Genomic DNA, 18,416 nt, shown 5'->3' with positions numbered 1-18,416 from the left:
CCTTCCCAAGATGGCGATGACGGGCCCTTCTCTCGTGGCCATCCGACCTCCTCATCATGGCGCTGCCGCCCCGCCGTGCCCCGCCCACATCCGGTTCGGTCGCGCAGGCGCAGAAGGGCCACGACCGCCATTTCGTTCGGCGGGGCTGGGGCCGGGGCCGGGAGCGGCGGGAGGAGCCGCGGGTGAGCGAGGGAGGGCCGGGGGGGATCGGCGGGGCCGGGCCGGGGCTTGCGGGGCCGGGACTGCGGCCGCGGGACCCCTGAGTGGGGTGTGATGGCTTGGGGTGGGCGTGTGGCGCCTGTGCGGAGCCTGGGACCGGCGGGGCGGGGCGGGGGTTGCGCTGAGGCCTGCGCGGATCTGGGGGCTGCCCGGGGCCGGCTGAGGGTCCTCGGCGCCGTCTGAGGGGTCCCTGGGGCCATCTGAGGGGTCCGCGGGGCCGGCTGTGGAGTGGCAGGAACCGGCGAGGCCGGGGGGGGGCTGCAGCCCCCCCATGGACCCCCTGGACCCCCTCACCCTGACCCCTGGGACCCCTGTGAGATCTCCCACCCCTCTGACCCCTGGGTCCCGTCAGGGACCCTTCCCCAGAACTACCCTGCACCCCCGCTTGGGTGTGCTCAGAACAGGCGGGTCTGGGGGCCTGTGACCCCACCACCATGGGGACCCCCACTCTGACCTCTAAGTCTCCTCTGAGAGCCGTCCCCAGCACCCCCATGGACCCCCACTGAGACCCCCGTACTGTCCTTGACCCGTCCAGCCCGACCCTTTGGTTGTGTGTGGGATCCCTCCCCAGGAACCTCCTTGTTCCCCCATCCTGGGTGTGCCTGGAACTGGTAGGACCATGGCCTGGGATCCCCACACTGACCTTCTGGACTTCTCTATGCCTCCTTGGACTCCTGTCTTTGGGTTGGCTGGAAACAGTGGGGCCAGGAGTTTGGGACCTCCACCCTGACCCCAGGGTGTCCTCTAGGACTGCCCTGAGATCCCTACACTGACCCCTGGACCCCTTCACCCTGACCCCTGGGTGACTTCAGGGACCCCTCCCCAAGACCCCCAACTTAAGGGTCTCCAGAGCTGACAGGGCTGGGGGCCTGGGACTCTCCCAGTGACTCCTGGCACCCCTCTGAGACCCCCATATTGATGCCCTGGACTCTTCCACCCCTCCCCAGGAGCCCCCTGACCCCCAGGCTGGGGGTGCCCAGAAACAGTGGGGCCAGGTGCCTGGGATCCCACCATAGGGACCCCCAGCATGGAGACTCTGACCCCAGAGTGTCCCCTGGGACTCCCCCATGAGCTCTGAGACCCCCACCATGCCCCCATTGACCCCTCCTCCCTGACCCCTGAGTCACCTCAGCGTCCCCTCCCCAAGACCCGTCTGGGGCTGTCCAGAACGGGCAGGACCATGGGCCAGGGACCCCCAGTGTGACCCTTGTGTCTGCCTGGGACCCCTGCCATGACCCTTGGGACCCCTCCACCCTTGCCAGCATCCCCCTGGACCCGCTCTGTGGCCCCTGGGACCCTCACACTGACTCCCAGGACCCCCCTGGACCCCCACCCTGTGGGTGCCCAGAACCAGTAAGGGCTGGGGATGCACTGGGGCCTGTTGGGAGAGGGGGGACCCTATTTGGGGTGCAGGAGAAGGGGGGGCAGACCTTTTGGAGCCTGTGGTGGCTTAGGGATGACCATGGACACAGAGTTCCGTGTAATCCTGGAATGACATGAGTTGGAAATGACCTTAAATCCCATCTTCCACTTGAAGGGGTTGTTCCAAGCCCCGTCCAACCTGGAACAATTCTAGAGATGGGACAGCCACAGCTTTTCTGGACAACACTGGAGTTGAGTTGTCCCTTCAGCTCCAGGAAAACACATCCAGGACTCCCTGCTCCCGGTCCAGCAGCCTTCCTGACCACCGTGCTGAAGGCAGCATGGATGGGGAGGCCGGTGCACCGGGAGTACGTGTCCACTCTGCTGGGTTCGCTGTCAGGATCGCTGCACCCGGAATTCCCAGCTCCGGCTCAAAGGAACCGGGAAGTCCTCTCGTCTCCCGCCGCTTCCTCCCGCTGGAATAATTCAACAGTTCCTGCCCAGCCCCTCGGTTCCTGCCCAGCCCCTCGTGTGCCACCTCTCCCTTCCCGGCTTCCTTTTGCCTCTTCGGCAAAGGGGGCGGGCGGGGAAGGCTGCGGGCCTGGCAGGACGGGCTTTTCCTGCTTTTCCCTTTGCTGCAGCGGAATTTCGGGACAGGGTTCCTAACTCCTGATTAAAGGTTTCCTCTGCTGAGTGACCTGAGATGAGATGGGAGCAAGGGACAGACTGAGCTGGGGGTTCTGTGGTTGGGGAAAGCCAGGGTGGGGAAACTGTGGATAGGGAAATTGAGGCCGAGGAAACTCTGGAGAGGAAAACGGAGGATGTGGAAGCTGTGGATGGATAGGGAAACTGAGGTTGTAGAATCTGTGAGTGAATGGGGAAACTGAGGCTGTGGAGCTCGTCCCTGAGGAGTTAGACACTCTGGAGTTCGGGGTTTTGTTAAAAACGCCTCGTCAGAGCCCGCGGATCATTTATAATTCACAGGGAGCGTCTGGATCCCGCGGGGCCGGAGCGTGTCTGTCTGTCTGCACGCAGGGATGCGCTGGCTCCCCGGGATGCTCCAAATGGAGCTGGCAGCTCGGCTCGGGAAGCATGCTGATAGGATTTTAAAAGCCTGAATGACCTTAAATCCTGCGATGGCTGTCGCTCAGGATAAATTATTTATGTAGCATCCTCAGCTCCTCGGGAGCGGGCAGGAATGTCAGGCTGCGGAGGACAGGGTTGGAATTTGGGAGGGGGTAACGAGGAACTGCGGGTTTGGATGGGAAGAGAGGGAAGATAAAGGCGCGGGGGCGGGTGTTGGAGAGGTCCAGCCTTGGAAGTCGTTCCCAAACCGGTGCGGCCGCATTTCTGCACCGACATCAGAGGGTGGAAATTCCTCTTGATCTGCAGTTCAAAGCCTCCCTGAGGATGAGGCGCTGCAGCTCGGGCTTGCAAATGTGAAATACAAATCCGCCCGGAGCCCAAATCCCCCTGAAAAGCGAGGAAATAGGCGGCTGAAGGTCACTGCTGCTGCCTGTCCTGCTCCAGCAGCAATCCCCCCGGGATGAGCGGGATGGGGGCTGCTGCTGGGGAGAGCGTTTCAATTCCCTCCACAGCAAACAGGGACTTGAAAAATGCCTGGAAAATGTGGTGTGTCTCTGTGGCTGGGCCAGATCTGCTCAATCCTGCTGCTTTTAAGGGACAAGGGGCAGCTGAATGTCAAGTTCTTGGGATTTAGTAATGTTTTGATCCCAGGGCTGGCAGGGAAGTGCTGATCCGAAACACTGCAGAGGGGTCTGTGGCCACGGTGTGCTCCAGCCTGTGGAGCAGCAGCTCTGAAGCAGCTTTCCACAGGGTGACCTCGATCTCCTAATCTCTCCCTCCTCCCAAGGGACAGCTTTTCACACCTTGTTTTCCTCATGCTTTGCTCAGAGCTTTCCTGAGGTTTGGTTTGGATTGGAAAAGCAAAGGCACTGTGTAAACGTGCCCCTCCTGCCTCAGCCCAGCTTTTATCCGCTGGTGTCTCTGGATTCAGCTCTTCCCAGCTGCTTTCCCTGCCAGCACAGGGAGCTGCCACCATGGCATATGGAGCCCTCAGAGGCTCCGATGTGTCTTGGTGGAAGGGTCCTGGTAAAGAAGAACAAAGGAGAAGGAGTGTGGAGAAGTCAGAGCGCTGTTCACAGGGATAGCTTCTGCCAGGCATGAAGGGGTGCTGGGAGGAGATCCCCCCCCTTTTTTTCTTTTCCTGGAGGATTTAGCTCCTGTCTCCCTAATCTGTATCATCTGGGTCTGTCTTCTTGCACATGAAAGATCCAGGCTGTATTTCAAAGGCACCGTTCCCACACGGAGCTCTTAGCTTTTCCCAGCCATGTGCTGAGTTTGGGGCCTCTCGATTTTGGTTTTTCAATGTGACCTTTGCTGTTAATCCCCAGCCCAAACGGGGCCGTGCGCTGAAATGGAATGACCTGTTTCTTGGGAATTCAGCTCCAGTTTATCCTCAAGCTGCTTTAGCTTAAACTCTTCTCTCCCTTCCTCTCGCTCTTCTAGGTCAGAGCCTGGATCTGAGCGCAGGTTTTGCTGTAAGGGCACCTTAGAGGGGAGATAGTGACTCGTGATCTGTTTGTAGAAACAACCTCCTTGTCCTACAGATCCCTGTGGATTGTCTGGAGCCTGTCACAGGGTGTCAGCAGGTCACACTCAGAGACCCCAGCAGTGCTGGCCTGGCACGGGTGGCACTGGATGGTTTGTGCCAGCTGACAAACCCCTGTTTGTCTGTCTGTGAGATGTGTCCCTGTCACAGGGGCCACTGAGGGAAGTGTCACCCTGGGAGTAACCAGCTGGGGCAGGAGCAGAGCGGGGACACAATGTGTGACGTTTCCGTGGGTCGGGAGCAGAGGTGGTGGCCCTGGCATCACTCCTGTGCTGGCTCAGGGCTGTGACACACAAGCCCAAGTCAAGAGTATCATTACCTGGCACGTTCCTCAGCTGGATCCCTGCTAATTCCCTCCGGCAGCTGATCCAGCACGGCTGGGTCTCTGCCCGGAGCCACTCGTGCCACCCCGGCCCTGTGATCCCACTGCAGGTGGGAAGGAGCACAGGGAAAAGTGTTCCTGTTCCAACACGTCCCAGCCGAGCACGTTCAGAGCCGTCTGTGATCCTGCTCCAGTGGGAAAGGCACAGGCCGGATGGGTTTGCTGGGCGTTGTTCCCGACTGGAGTGTCCGGAGGGATCGATGGATGTTGGCTCTTGGATGTGATGCCTTGAGCTCGGGCTGGGGCGAAGGAGCACCACATTTGTTATGGGAGGGCACTGGGGAACTGGGAGTCTCTGGTGACTTGGAAAATGCTGTAAGATAGAGGGAGGAATGTCTTCCTGATGAAGCTGTAGCTGAGGAGTTCTCATAGGGTAGAAGAGCTGATTTTAATTAAAAGGCAGTTTAGGTATTTATTTATTTCCCTGAGCCCAGAGCCAGAGGTTTGCCTGAGGGCAGGGGAGCTGCTGCTGTGGCAGCCATGCTGCTGCTCCCTGCTTCCCATTCTCGAACCTTGGGAATGTCTGACAGAGGATGGACCTGTGTCCTGTGGGATTAGGAAGTTGTAGTTTATCTAGCAGGAGATGAGTGTGAGAAGGGACCTGGTTGTTCATACCTGGTACAAACCTGAGTCATAAAGGAACTTTCCCTGCGGTGGGGGCTGTTCCCATGCCCTCTGTCACCTGCCCTGGAGGTCAGGGCCCAGAAATCGGAAGTTTCAGGTGTGAAACTGCCCTGTCCTTTCCTCCTGTTGGTGTTGTGGTTCCCGTTAGTGACTGTGGAATAGGTTTTCCTGTGGGAAGCACATCCGTGGCCTAGAGAGGGACATTTGTCCCCTGCCTCAGGGTCTATCCCGAGTGCCTGGAACTCCATGTGGTGAGCAAGGCCTGCAGTCACCACATTCCTATTCCCTGAGCCGGTGCTGCGGGAGGCCCTGCCTGAGCCCTGCTGTCAGCAGCACGAGGGCCTGTGACCTCCCAGTGATTCAGGCTCCTCTTCCTGTCCCCACTCCCTCTGTGTTCTGTCTCCATTGCCGAGCGGAGCTGCCGGGCCCCGCAGAGCCCCGGGAGCTGTTCCAGGTGAGCCCTGGTGCCAGACAGGTTCATTCTGGGCTTCTGATGAGTTGAGTTGGAGTGTGGCCAGATCCGTGCTGGGAAAGCTGGTTTCCCTGATTCCTCGGACAGCTTTGAGGGGGCTTTGGAGTTGTGGGGCACAGAGAGCCTTCGGTGCTGGGGGTTATTGATGTAGGAGAAAAGAGGTCGGGAAATTCAGGGATGGGAGCCACAGGACAGTCCCGTGCTGCTCTGGCTGTTGTGGGGCTGGAGCCATCTGGCAGATTTGCCCTGGCCATGGCTGGAGAGGCCATGGGGCCACGTGCCAGTGCTGGCGGGCTACTGTCACACTCCCAAGTGAGCAGCCTCCGGGTGCAGCTGGAGGAGCTGGATGGATGGTGCAGGATCAGCTTGGCCGCGTTTTGTCTGCCGAGCGAGGTGGTTGTGTGAGACATGTCCTGGGTTTTGACTCCAGGGGCTGTGGGGGCCCTGGGGATTTGGAGTGGGGACATGCTGGCTCCCACCTCTGTCACCTGCTGCTCCAGGGTGTTGGGACAGCCTGCGAGAGCAGCTCCAACTGCTGCTCTGCACCAGCTCCGGGCACCAGCACAACTCCCCGGGGCTGTGTTTCATTGCCGGCTTTCCCCGCGTTCCCTGACCGCTTCCTCCCTTCCCGCAGGCATGAGTGCCCAGGCCTGCCCCCAGCACTGAGCAGCCGGAGCCGCCAGGATGCCGATCCCTCCTCCCCCGCCGCCGCCCCCCGGCCCCCCGCCGCCCCCCACCCTCAGCCAGGTAGGGGTCACCTCGCTGGGCAGGGAGGTGGCCTGTCTCCACATGGGACCACTTGCCAGAGGAATTGCAGCCTGGTGAGGTGCTCCGGGAGGTGGGAATGTGGAGCTGGGCTGTTCCTGTGCCGGGGGGGTGCTGAGCTGCTGCTCCTCTCCAGGCGAACACGGAACCGCCGAAGCTGAGCCGAGAGGAGCAGCGGGGCCGTGGGGCCCTCTTGCAGGACATCTGTAAAGGGACCAAGCTCAGGAAAGTGACCCAAATCAATGACCGGAGTGCACCCATCCTGGAAAGTGAGTCCCCGGGTGGCTCCCGGCCCCATGCTGGGTGCTGCCTGGCCCTTCAGGGCGCTTGCCCATCTGGTTCCCAGCAGCTCCTCATTGGAGGAGCGGATAATTCCAGGCTTAACCTCTTTGCCTCCCTCCTTTCAGAGCCCAAGGGCAGCGGTGGCAGCAGCTACAGCTCCGGCTCAGCCGCCATCCAGCCCAAGGGCGGCCTCTTCCAAGGTGGCGTTCCCAAGCTCAGACCTGTGGGAGCCAAGGACAGCTCAGGTAATGGCCACAGGCCTGTGGTCTGCGTGGGGGTCCCTGGGGAGGGTCCTGAGCAGGAAGGGGTTGAGGATCTCACTGCGTATCCCTGGGGAATTCAGCTGCTCAGAGGCAGAACCCCAAATCACATCCCAGCTGTGCCCTCCCTGAGCTTCAGTCCCACACACAGACCTCTTGGAGGATGCAGGAGTTTTGTGTATTCCTAAACTCTGTGTTCTCTGTCATGGCCACAGAGGAGAGGGGTGAGAGAGGAGCCGTGTGTGGCTGTGCTCAGTACCAGCTCCCTGCCTGTGCCAGACAGCCGTCCCTGTGGCCTGGCCCTCCTCTGCCATAGCTCTGTGCAGGGACAGAGGGCACTGCTCCCGTGTCGTGCCCTTCACTGTGCTCTTCTTCCCCACAGACAGCTCCACTAAACAAACACTGCAAGTCCCTGGCTCCCGAGCAGCTGCTCCCAGGCCCCCCGTGCCAGCCAGCAACAGCCGCCCTCAGGACGATGCTGACAGCAGCCGGGGGTCCCCACCGGAACTGCCGCGCACGCAGAGGCCCTCCCTGCCTGACCTGTCCCGGCCCGGCAGCACCGGCAGCACCGGCATGAAGCACAGCTCCTCGGCCCCGCCACCCCCACCGCCAGGACGCCGTGCCGCCGCCCCCCCGGCCCCCCCTCCAGCCAAGGCCTCGCCCTACAACCGGGAGAAGCCGCTGCCGCCCACCCCGGGACAGCGCCTGCCTGGCAGCAGGGACGGACCCCCTGCCCCACCGCCCATCAAACCCCCTCCTTCCCCAGTCAGTCTCCGGTCGGGCGCTCAGGGCCAGTCTCTCGCGCCACCACCTCCCCCTTACCGGCAACCCCCCGGTGTCCCCAACGGCCCTTCCAGCCCCAGCAACGAGTCGGCTCCGGAGCTGCCGCAGAGACACAACTCCTTGCACAGGAAGGCACCGGGCCCACTGCGGGGTCTGGCACCGCCACCACCCACTGCTGCCTCCCCGTCCCTGCAGAGCAGCCGCCCCCCACCGCCGGCCAGAGACCCCCCAAGCCGTGGAGCAGGTAAGAGCCACTTGCTCCACGGTGCCTGAGGGCAGCTGGGGTGATCAGGACTTGGTGGGAGGTGATGGGCATGAGTTGGCTTTGGGGCACAGAGTCTTCTGCACTACACCTGTGTGGTGTAGGGACCGAGCTGGGGCAGGAGTTGCAGTGCCATGTTTAACACATGTCCTTGGTCATGCTCCATGACCATCCAGCTCCTTCCAAGCCTGGTGCTGACAGTGGATTGTGGCTGGGCAACTCCTGCCTGTACTCTCCTGGGGTGGGAGATGAGAATGTGGCAGAGCACAGCTCCCCTGAGCTTCCTAAATGTAACTGGGAGGGAGCAAAAAGCTATGGCAGACAGGGAGAAGTTTTTCCCTGGGTGTGCAGCCCTCGGGAGCGTGTCCCCGTGGCTGGGACTGGTGTTGGCTGCGCCCCGGTGCCCCCCCGTGCACTCCTGGGCTCCCCGTCCAGACCGCAGCTCCTGCCTGGGCCTCTGCCAAGCCGCTCCGTCCTTCTGGCCCTGCCAGAATCCCTCCTCAGAGCTACAGCTGGGATTCTGTGCTGTCAGCCCGGGTGTAATTAGGCTAATGAGGAGCACGAACTGCCACGGAGCCTCTGCGGGAGGCTGGGCAGGAGTGAGAGGTGGGTCAGAGGGGCTGTGGGTCCTGTCACTGCCTTGGTGACACTGCGGATGTGGCTTCCAGTCCTGGCAGGCAGCATCTTGGCTCCACGTGGAGCCACTGCCCTCAGACTCAGGATGTGCGGGATCGTAGCTGCTCCTGGAATCCCTTCTGGTGCAGAGGGACCTGTGCCCAGTGTGGGCTGGGAGCATGCAGGGCTGGAGCAGCCCCCGGGGGAGGCAGTGAGCTGGGGGTGGGCAGCGGGGCTGGCTGGTCCCTGCACTGCAGCTGGTGGAGGGATGAGGAATGCAGATGTCAGGAGCAATCAGGAAATCTCCAGGCAAGCGTAGGAGCATCCCTGGGCCGTGGTCTGGCGCAGCAGCTGGCCCGCAACGCTCTGGGGGATGTCCCTGGGTTTGCCCCGGGAATGTCGCGCTGTGCTGACCCCGCTGTCCCTGCAGCTCCGCCGCCCCCCCCGCCGATGTTGCGGAACGGAGGGCGCGACGCCCCCCCGCCCCCACCCCCCTACAGACTGCACGGCCCTGCCGAGCCCCCCAGCCGGGGGAAGCCCCCGCCACCACCCACCCGGACCCCGGCCGGGCCTCCGCCGCCACCGCCGCCCGTGCGGAACGGGCACCGGGACTCCATCTCCACCGTCAGAGCATTCCTGGGTGAGTGGGACCCCCGCACTGATCCCCCTCAGAGCCCTGGGGCTTTGGCCTGGCTCCCCCAGAGCCTCCTCCCTCACCTGCCCCTTTTCCCATTTCTTCACAGATGACTTTGAATCCAAATACTCCTTTCACCCCGTTGAAGACTTCCCAGCCCCAGAGGAATATAAATACTTCCAGAGAATCTACCCCAGCAAAACAAACAGAGGTGAGGCGAAGGAGGAGGGGGTGTCCCAAATTCCCTGTCCCCTCCTGTGCCCTTGGGGTTGGCACTGTCCTGTTTGTCCCTGCACAGGGTGGGTGGTGCAGTGGCCGTGCCCTGGGTCCTGCCCATGTTCTGGGGGTTCTGAGCCCCATTCCCAGGAGTACCAAGCCCTGAAGGCAGCTCTCTGTGCTGTGGAGGGGGGCAGAAATTTGGGCTGTGCGGATGTCCTCTCCCACCTGCTCCTGGTTTTCCGGCTGGGAAATGCCACAGGGCTCATTCCTGCCTTTGCTGAGCACCTTTGGTACCAGAGGGGATCTCGAAGGACCCCAGCAGAGCCTGGACAGGGGGCTGGGGGGATGCAGACCCTGCATATATCCCAGGATAGGCCCCAAGCACCGGCACTTGGACCCGGCAGAGCTCAAAGTGCCCTTGGTGCTGCGCGTCAGCGCTGCGGATCCCGGCGGAGACTCCGGGGAGAATGGGATGCTCGTTTATTTTTAGAGCCATGAATGTTTAATGCGGGTTTGAAAAGCCCCGAGCTCGGTGCGGCTGCAGCGGCTGCTGCCAGGCGCAAATCCCAGGCTCCAGATCTCCGCGGGGAGGTCGGGGGGGCCGGCAGCTGGCGCGGGGGTGTGGAGGAGGGAAAGCAGACGTGCTGGATCCGGCTCTGCGGAGCTCCCGCTTCCAACAGGCTTCCTTGTCTTCCAGCTACGCGTGGAGCTCCCCCTCTGCCCCCCATCCCCAGGTGAAACTGGGCTGTGCAGGTGGATTGTTCCAGAGCAGAGACATGGACCACCTTCCCCTTCCTCAGCCGGACCCCCCCTCAGCTCCCAGCCCCACGGATCCTGCATGACACACTCCCAGCCTCTCCGGTTTTCCCAGGACAAGTGGATCCCCCCAGTCCAGCGTGCTCCGCCAGCCCCACCTCATCTATGCATCCCCCAGGACTCAGTGACCTCGTGGCAAGCCTGGATGGGTCCATCCCTCATTCCTCCTCATGGATCCTGGGTCGGGATCTGCCTGGGAGCCGGGCACAGGACTTGAGGCTGAGCCATGTGCCGGCTGTTGGGACCAGGGGGGCTCATGGAGAGAGGCTGGGGTCAGGCAGGGAATGGACATGCTGTGAGACCCCCAGAGCGAGGAGAAGTAGGGACAGGCCAGCAGCGCCTCATTATCCTGGGAAAGCCTCGTTATCTTGGTGGAACCTTGTTGTCCTGGCACAACCCATTGCTTTTTTGCACAGGAGCCAGTGGAGATGGGGGGGGGAACATGATTGGGACCATGCAGGGACACCTCAAACCCCTTTCTCTGACCCCACAGGGGCGGCACCCCCATGTGCCCCCCTCAAAACCACTGCTCCCCTGGCATTCCCCCCTGGGGTTCTCCTGGCTCTCACTGCTGACTCCCCCAAACTTGAGCATTTTAACAAGAAAACACTAATTACTTGGGGGGACCGTTCGTGCTGGGTCTGGCACGTCAGGGGGTACGTGGGGGGGGCCCTGGGGGCCGGTGATGTTTTGCCTTACACTCCCTGTCCAACGGGTGGTCCCGGCAGGACTGTCCGTGTTCCCGTGGCGGGGGTCACACTAACGTAGTTACTGATCTCTTTGTACCATAGCAGGAAGGGCACGGGGTGCAGAGGGGCCACCCCTGCAGACAGGCTTTGGGGCTCATTCAGGGGATTTTTTTCTAGGATGGACCTTCCCCTGTTGAGGCTGGAGCGAGGTGGGTGAGGGGTGAGTGGGGGGTTTCTCTGGAGAATGAGCCCCCCCAGCGCTGCCCTCTGGGTTAAATATAGGTTCAACACGGTTCTGCCCCTCCGAGAGTGAGGGGCCCTTTTAAAAGGGAACAGAGGAATTTGGAGGAGCTGGAAATTACATTTAAATAAAAGTAATAAAGTGATACATAATGTCAAGGACACTGTCTAAGGGGGATGTCCTCAGGAACCCCTTTTCTTTCATGGAGGTAATGGCCCAAGGGCTGGGGCAGGGCACTTTGGCACACGGTGAAGGGTAGTGGGAGCACAGAGGCGGGAGGAAGGCAGGATCAGGGTTACTAATGGGATCACTGGGAAGGAGGATAGTGGGTATTGGGAGCTGGGGGAGGGGCGATTGGCCGGTGTGGGCATTGGGAGCATGGGGGGAAGCGCGGTGGGGAATACTGGGAGGAACCGTGGGGAGTACTGGGAACATGGAGAGACAAGACTGGCAGTAGAAAGGCAGTATAGGACGAACTGGTGGCACTGGGAGTACGGGGAAGGCTGGGCTAGGGGGGTGCGGGCTGTGGGAAAACTGGGGGTACCGGGAGCTCAGAGTACCCGCATGCAGACTACAGCTCCCATCGTGCCCCGCGGGCCGCGCTCGGCACTTTCCGCTGTGCCTCGGGTGCATTCGCTGATTGGCCGCTCTGTTGCGGCCCTTCCTCGGGCCGCGGCGATTGGCGGCGGCGGCAGCGGCGCAACCAATGGGGTGAAGAGGGCGGGGCCAGCTCAGCCTAGTGGCGGGAAGTGCGGAGCTGGGGCTTATTTGGCGCGAGAAGGTTGGTGGCGGCAGCGGGGGCGACCCGGAGGGGACCTGAGGGGGCTTGGTGGCACATGGGGGCCAGAGATGGGGGACAGCGCGGTGGGGACTGGGACTAGGGAGGCAGGGGGTGACCGGGACCCGCGGGGCTGGCGGTCTTTCTCATCTGACCGGGGTCCCGCCCTCTGACCGCTTTCCTCCTTCACCCGTAGCCCCCGACATGGCCAGCAGCAGCCCGCAGAGCCAGCCCACCATCGGCTTCCCCCGCACGAGGAGCGCCCGCCGCCTCGCTACCCCTTCGGCCAAGAGAGACCCCGACGCCCCTGCTCTGCGCCCTTCTCCGCGTTCCAAGGCCTCGGGCCCCGCAGACTCCGGAAAGGCCACCCCGGACACACGCTCAGGCCGGGCCACAGCGCAGCCCCTGAGCCCCAAAGTGCAACCCCTGAGCCCCAAAGTGCAACCCCTGAGCCCCCGCAAACGCCTGGGTGAGTGCCTCCGCCGGGACCCCCCGAGATCCCTCTTCTCACCCCGGGGTGCTGGGGCAGACAGATGAATCCAGCCCCATCCGGCTCTGGTCCAGCTGTGTCTGCGGCTTCACCCTCATTTCGGGAAGAGCTGCTCCCGCGGGGTTTTTGGGGGTGCTGAAGCACAAAGTCCTCCAGGGAGAGTGGCCCCGTGTGACCATTAGCCTATTGCCCCTGCAGGTGATGACAACCTGTGCAATGTCCTCCATGCCCTGCCTGGCTCCCCAGCTAAACGCAGCAAGGAGAACCAGGGCCGTCGCCTGCTCTTTGGGGACCCCTCAGCCTCCCCCGAGCAGCCCAAGGGCCCGGGGCCATCCCCACGGAGCAGGGGGCCAGAGACCCCTCGGAGCTCGGGGCTCAGCGGGCAGCAGCCACGCACCCGGCTCTTCAGGCAGGAAGGTGAGTGTGGGCAGGGCTGGGGATGGGGTTATGGATGGGATGGGGATGCAGGGGTGGGAGAGGGATTGGGAATATGGATAAGGAATATGGATAGGGATGGTGATAGGGGTAGAGTTGAGGGTTGAGCAAAGGTTGGGGTGGGATGAGGTGGGGGATAGAGCCCAGGATAGGGATGGGTATGTGCAGCTGGGGATAGATATGAAGGCAGGGATGGGGATGGGGACATGGATGGGGATGATGATCAGTCAGGATGGGGTCCCAGCAGTGCCACATCCCTCCCTGAGTCCTCTTGCTCCCCATGCAGGTACCTGTTACCAGCAGGCCAAGCAGGTGCTGCATGCGGCCGTGCCTGACCAGCTCCAGGGCAGGGAGCGGGAGACGGGGATCCTCCGGCAGTTCCTGCGGGAACACGTCCTGGGGCGCCGTCCTGGCAGCCTCTACGTGTCTGGAGCCCCTGGGACTGGGAAAACAGCCTGTCTGAGCCGTGTTCTGCTCGACTGCAAGGTGTGTCCCATGGCCATGACTGGGGGGCTGGGGGGCAGTGGGATGGGGGCCAGTCTAACGTTCCCATTCCCAGCAGGATGAGCTGGCCAGGAGCAGGACTGTGGTGCTGAACTGCATGGCACTGGGCAGCCCCCAGAGCGTCTTCCCTGCCCTGGCACAGCACCTGGGGCTGCCCGTGGCCACTGGCCGGGAGCGTATCCGGAGCCTGGAGAAACATCTGACGGCCCAGGGCCCCATGGTGTGAGTTCCCTGTGTCTGGTGGGCGGAGTGGGATCCCCCTGGATGCCAGGAGAAGCAGGCTGGCAGCAGCTTTGCTCTCCCTGCTTTGAGTGCTGTGAGGGGACAGAGCAGGGGTTGATCTGGGCTCTCCCACAGCCTCCTGGTGCTGGATGAGCTGGACCAGTTGGAGAGCAAAGGCCAGGATGTGCTCTACACCCTCTTTGAGTGGCCCCAGCTGCCTGGCTCCAGGCTTGTCCTTGTGGGTGAGTGTGCAGTGTGTAGCACTGCTGCCCTGGGCACCCTCCCTCTTCGGGGGGGGTTGATGGGGGCTTCCTTTTGCAGCTCCCTCCTTGGAGAACAGCCCTCATCCTCCTCTTCCTCTTGTCCTGCAGGGTTGGCCAATGCCCTGGACCTGACAGACCGGAGCCTGGCCAGGCTGGGAGCCCACCCAGCCGGCAGCCCCCAGCTGCTGCACTTCCCACCCTACACCAAGGAGCAGCTCACCCGCATCCTGCAGGAGCGGCTGGGGCAGGTGGGGACGCAGAGGGGACAGAGGGAGGGACGTGGGGTCCACACAGGTGGCAGTACTGATGGCCCTGGTGCCTCACAGGTGGCAGGTGACCCCGTCCTGGACTCTGCTGCTCTCCAGTTCTGTGCCCGCAAGGTCTCTGCAGTCTCCGGTGATGCTCGTAAGGCCCTGGATGTCTGTAGGTCAGTGTGTGCCCCAAAACCTGCTTGTGCCAGGGCCAGCTTGGTCCCTGTGAGTCTGCATGGCTTCCCTGCACCAGGGTGCTCGTGCCAGGGGTGCCCATGGCAGGGGTGCCCGCTCTGCCTGGTGCTCAGGGCTGTCCCTCCCCAGGCGTGCCGTGGAGGTGGTGGAGCTGGAGGTGCGAGGCCAGACCCTGCTCAAGCCACTGCCCAAGGGTGAGTCACTGCTGCCACAGCCAAAACCCTGGGGGGGCTCCTCTGGGTTCCCTTTGTGGGGCCCCTCTCTCCAGTACCACCTCCTTTTACTCACTGCCCTGGGATCCTCTCTCTGTCCCACAGGTGACTCCCCATCGTCCCCTGTCCCCAAGCGCGTGGGGCTCCTGCACATCTCCCGCGTGCTCTCAGAGGTGTTTGGGGACCGGCTGGCAAGGGGGTCCCAGGGGGCCCAGGACACCTTCCCTCTGCAGCAGAAGATGCTGCTCTGCTCCCTGCTCCTGCTTGCCCGGCACTCGCACGCCCGCGAGGTGACCCTGGGGAAGGTGAGTGGCGGTGGGACCCTCTCAGGGCTGGACCTGGGCAGGGTGTGGGTGTCCCTGGGGAGTCTCTTGGGTGCTTTGCTGTGGAGTAACCCCCCCTGCCCTCGCCAGCTCTACGACACCTACAGCCAGGTGTGCCGGCGGCAGCAGCTCCCCGCCGTCGACCAGGCCGAGTGTCTGTCCCTTGTCACCCTCCTGGAGTCCCGTGGTGTCCTCGAGCTCAAGAGGGCCAAGGAGGCCCGGCTGGCCAAGGTACCGTGGGGTGGTGGGGTAGGGTCTGGTGATGGGACACGATCCAGTGGTGGGACTGGGGCAGAATCTGGCAGCACAGTGCTGAGCATCCCTGTTCTCCCACCCAGGTTTCCCTGATGCTGGATGAGGCAGCGCTGGAGCACAGGCTGCAGGACACGGCGCTGGTGGGCAGCATCCTGGCCCAGGGGCTGCACTAAACCCCCAGCAACCCCCTCCCCATGTCCCCAAGGGGGATTTTGCTGCTGTGGCAAGAGCAGAGAAGTGGCTCCCAAGGTCTTGGACATTTGTCAAGTTCTGCTGTCAGTCTGGGATCTTTTTACTGAGATTTTTAATATAATATTGTTAATGTTATATTGTGATTTCTGCATTATAGGAGCTTAGGTGGGAGGCTGGGACACCCCTCAACCCCTCTGCATCCCCCCCAGCCCCTTTGCAGTGAGTGTTGGGTGCTCCTGGCTCCCCTTGCCACCCTGGTGTGTGATCCAAAGGTCTGGTGCTGCTCCTTTCATGAATCATGGACCGTGTTTGCTCCCAAATCTTTCAGAGCCTTCTGAGACCCTCCAGATCACTCTGGCTCCAGGGAGAATCTTCCCAGTGCCAGCCCTGTTTTGGGTCCTGGTGCTAGTGGTGGCAGAGGGGTTGCAGGGACTCCTGGGGAGGGAGAGGGGGGCTCCCTTTATCTCCCGCCATGAAATAAAGTCTTTTAGGTTCAGCTCTAGCTCCTGTCCCCCCTGTTTCATCCCTGTTCCCCCAATCTCTGCCTGCCCCACGGCTGTGGGGACTGGGCTCCAGCCCCAGCCTCAGCTCCTGGCCCCAGCTCCTCTGTTTCTACTAAATAATGGACGCTTTGACCTAATTTTGCAGCTTCCTCATTGCAGGGGGGTGTTGGGGGCTCCAAATGGGGGGAGTGGGGAGGGATGAGGCTCTGCTTGTGCTCCAACTCCGTCCATCCCGCCCTGCCTCTGCCATCCCACCCCCAGGACCCCTGGCTGCCCCTCAGCAGCTCCTGGCCAGGGATGGGGTGCTGATGGTGGGGAGGATGTGTTACCGGAGTCCCCAGTGTGCCTCAGTTTCCCTGTGTCCTCAGGGGCTTGCCCTGCTCTGTCCCAGCTCCACCTCGGCTCTGCCCCCCAGCTCTGTGGCATCCCTGCAGCTCACAGGACACAGGGACATCTGCACTGGGTGCCCACGACGAGGACACAAAGGGGAGCCTGGTGAGGCCCCTGGGTGCCACCACGAACTGAGGAGCCCTCACTCCCCCGTTGCAGGGCCAGGGGACACCTTGGGGACACGTCAGCCGCTGTTGGCCGTGGGGAAACCGAGGCAGGGGGGGCACTGGGGAATCTGGGAGCCCCGAGGGCCCCGAGCAGGCTCAGCCCTCGCTGCCGGCACTATTTATAGCCGGCACTGCCATGTGTCGGACGTGTGCGGCAGCACGGGCGGGTGCCGGGGTCAGCCCAGGCTGTGCCCCCTCTGGGCTGTGTACCGGTGCCCTCACCGTGTCAGGGGCCCTGGGGAACCCTGTCCCTGCCCCTCCCCACACCGTGGGGCTCAGCGGGCACCGTGACCCAGCCACCTTTCACCAGGCGCTGGGTACCGGCACGGTCCTGCCCGTGGGCAGAGCTGGGCTGAGCATGGGCTGCCTGGGGGTCCCCAGCTCCCCACGGAGCACGGTGGCCACATCCTGCCCCGTGGCAGCCCCAGGGAGTGACGCAGCCCCACGGCACACGGTGACCTGGCAGTGACGGTGTCAGGAAGGAAGCGGCTGGCAGCGTGCGGGTCCGCAGTGACGTGGTGGTGATGCAGGCAGGCATCCTTCTCCCTCAGTCCCCACGGTTGCTCCATCCCCGGCTCCTCTGTGTCCCCCCATGGTGACGGTGGCACAGGCAGGTGCGGGCAGGCCACGGGGACATCCCCACATCTGGGCCAGACTGGCCGTGGTGGGCACCTTACAGTGAGGCTGGAGCGATGCCAGTCCCGGCACCGTTCCTGGGGTGTCCTGGCTGTTTGCGTGGGGATGGGGACAGCGGGGCTGTGTAGGGGATATGCCCCTCCCGGCCATGCCAGTGCCAGCCCCAGCTCCGCTCTGCCGCAGTGGATGAAAAATCGATGGCGCAGCTGGATCCAGGCGCGTGGGTGCCGGAGCTCCCGCCGGAGCCGTTCGTCACCGCGGGCTGGCAGCGCTGCGGTGCGAGCGGCGCGGCCAGGAGACACCCGGGACACCCAGCAGCGATGTGGGGTGGCCGGGGGGGCCTCTGGGGTCCTGTCCCCCCGCTGCAGCACACGTGTGCCCGTGTCCCCTGTCCCCGCACACACGTGCCGTGCCCGGCTGGGCCGTGGGCAGCCCCACGCGCGTGTGTCCCCGAGAGCGCGGCGGGAGCTCGGTGTCCCCTCGGCGGTGTCCCCGGTGCCCCGGCTGCCTCGCTGTCCTCCCTTGCACTCTCCTTACATAAGCGGCCACGTGGCGGGCACGGCCGCCTCCCGCCGCGCCGTCACCGCCGGCACCCAGATTCCATCTGACAGCCCCTTTCCGCTCGGCTGCTCCCGCCTGGCACCGGGGCCGGGGCTGCGGGGCAGGACCCCGCACGACCCCGCCGCGCCCGAGCTGTGTGGGGCCTCAGTGGGACGGGGACACGGCCACCCTGTCCCGGTGGCACCTCCTGCCGCGCCCTGGCACCCGCTGCTGCGCTGCCCGCCCCGCCGCCGGGGCAATGCCGGGCCTCGGGGCCGCGACGCCGCGGCACAGACGGGGCCGGGCCCCGTGGCCGGGCAGGATCCGGCTGCTGATGGGCTCGGTCCCGTGGGGCTGCGCTCGGGGGTCCCCGGTGCCCGGCGGCCGCCCCGGTGGGAGCGGAGGGGGGTCGGGCCGGCCGCCGTGCACATCTGGGAGTGATTTGGCACATTCCACTGGGCTGAGCACATGCCGGCGCCTGGGCCTCGCCGCCGCGGCCCCGGTGTGCGGGGAGGGGGCCAGCGGCTGCTCCGGGCTGGGGGTGCCCCGGCCTGACTGCCCACGACCAGCCGGGATGTCCATGCTCGTTCTGGCGAGCACACGGGGGAAACTGAGGCACGGGAATGACCTGGTGGGCACCACCTCTCTGTGTGGGCACCGAGGGATCCTGACAGGCACCCAGGAGTCCCGGGCGGTGGGGGACCGGTGTGACTCCCCCCGGGGCATGTGCTGAGGCTGCCTACACTCCTCACATGTGTGAGCTCCTGCCCCACTGCCCTCCCAGCCCTCGCGCCGCGGGGTCT

General features: G+C 63.5%; 2 protein-coding genes across 8 annotated transcripts; both read left to right on the top strand.

Annotated features, from left to right (window-relative positions):
• Nucleotides 1-101: 101 nt before the first annotated feature.
• Nucleotides 102-11,415, top strand: WIPF2 (WAS/WASL interacting protein family member 2). Of its 3 annotated transcripts, XM_086864263.1 has the most exons (8): nucleotides 102-182; nucleotides 6,326-6,438; nucleotides 6,593-6,725; nucleotides 6,864-6,983; nucleotides 7,381-8,025; nucleotides 9,089-9,298; nucleotides 9,402-9,503; nucleotides 10,209-11,415. In XM_086864263.1, exons 2-8 carry the CDS (start codon nucleotides 6,376-6,378, stop codon nucleotides 10,247-10,249), a joined length of 1,314 nt encoding a protein of 437 aa, XP_086720389.1. In that variant the 5' UTR covers nucleotides 102-182; nucleotides 6,326-6,375; the 3' UTR covers nucleotides 10,250-11,415. The 3 variants fall into 3 exon arrangements, with proteins under 3 accessions (XP_086720389.1, XP_086720388.1, XP_086720390.1); XM_086864262.1 differs by lacking the exon at nucleotides 102-182 and having other exon boundaries at nucleotides 5,846-6,512; XM_086864264.1 differs by lacking the exon at nucleotides 102-182 and having other exon boundaries at nucleotides 6,312-6,438.
• Nucleotides 11,416-11,647: 232 nt separating this feature from the next.
• Nucleotides 11,648-16,017, top strand: CDC6 (cell division cycle 6). 5 transcript variants are annotated; one of them, XM_086864256.1, is made up of 12 exons: nucleotides 11,654-12,038; nucleotides 12,232-12,504; nucleotides 12,724-12,942; nucleotides 13,247-13,446; nucleotides 13,520-13,686; nucleotides 13,822-13,928; nucleotides 14,058-14,197; nucleotides 14,276-14,376; nucleotides 14,525-14,589; nucleotides 14,713-14,912; nucleotides 15,021-15,161; nucleotides 15,269-16,017. In XM_086864256.1, the coding sequence occupies exons 1-12, from the start codon at nucleotides 11,822-11,824 to the stop codon at nucleotides 15,356-15,358; spliced, it is 1,920 nt and encodes a 639-aa protein (XP_086720382.1). In that variant the 5' UTR covers nucleotides 11,654-11,821; the 3' UTR covers nucleotides 15,359-16,017. The 5 variants fall into 5 exon arrangements, with proteins under 5 accessions (XP_086720385.1, XP_086720382.1, XP_086720383.1 ...); XM_086864257.1 differs by having other exon boundaries at nucleotides 11,659-12,038; nucleotides 13,523-13,686; XM_086864260.1 differs by having other exon boundaries at nucleotides 11,970-12,121.
• Nucleotides 16,018-18,416: the final 2,399 nt, after the last annotated feature.

Source organism: Cyanistes caeruleus, chromosome 27 (assembly GCF_971803275.1).
Source record: "Cyanistes caeruleus chromosome 27, bCyaCae1.hap1.1, whole genome shotgun sequence".
NCBI classification, from domain to species: Eukaryota; Metazoa; Chordata; class Aves; order Passeriformes; family Paridae; genus Cyanistes; species Cyanistes caeruleus.
Note: the sequence above shows the minus strand (reverse complement) of the source record. Positions and strands in the feature narration are given on the sequence as shown.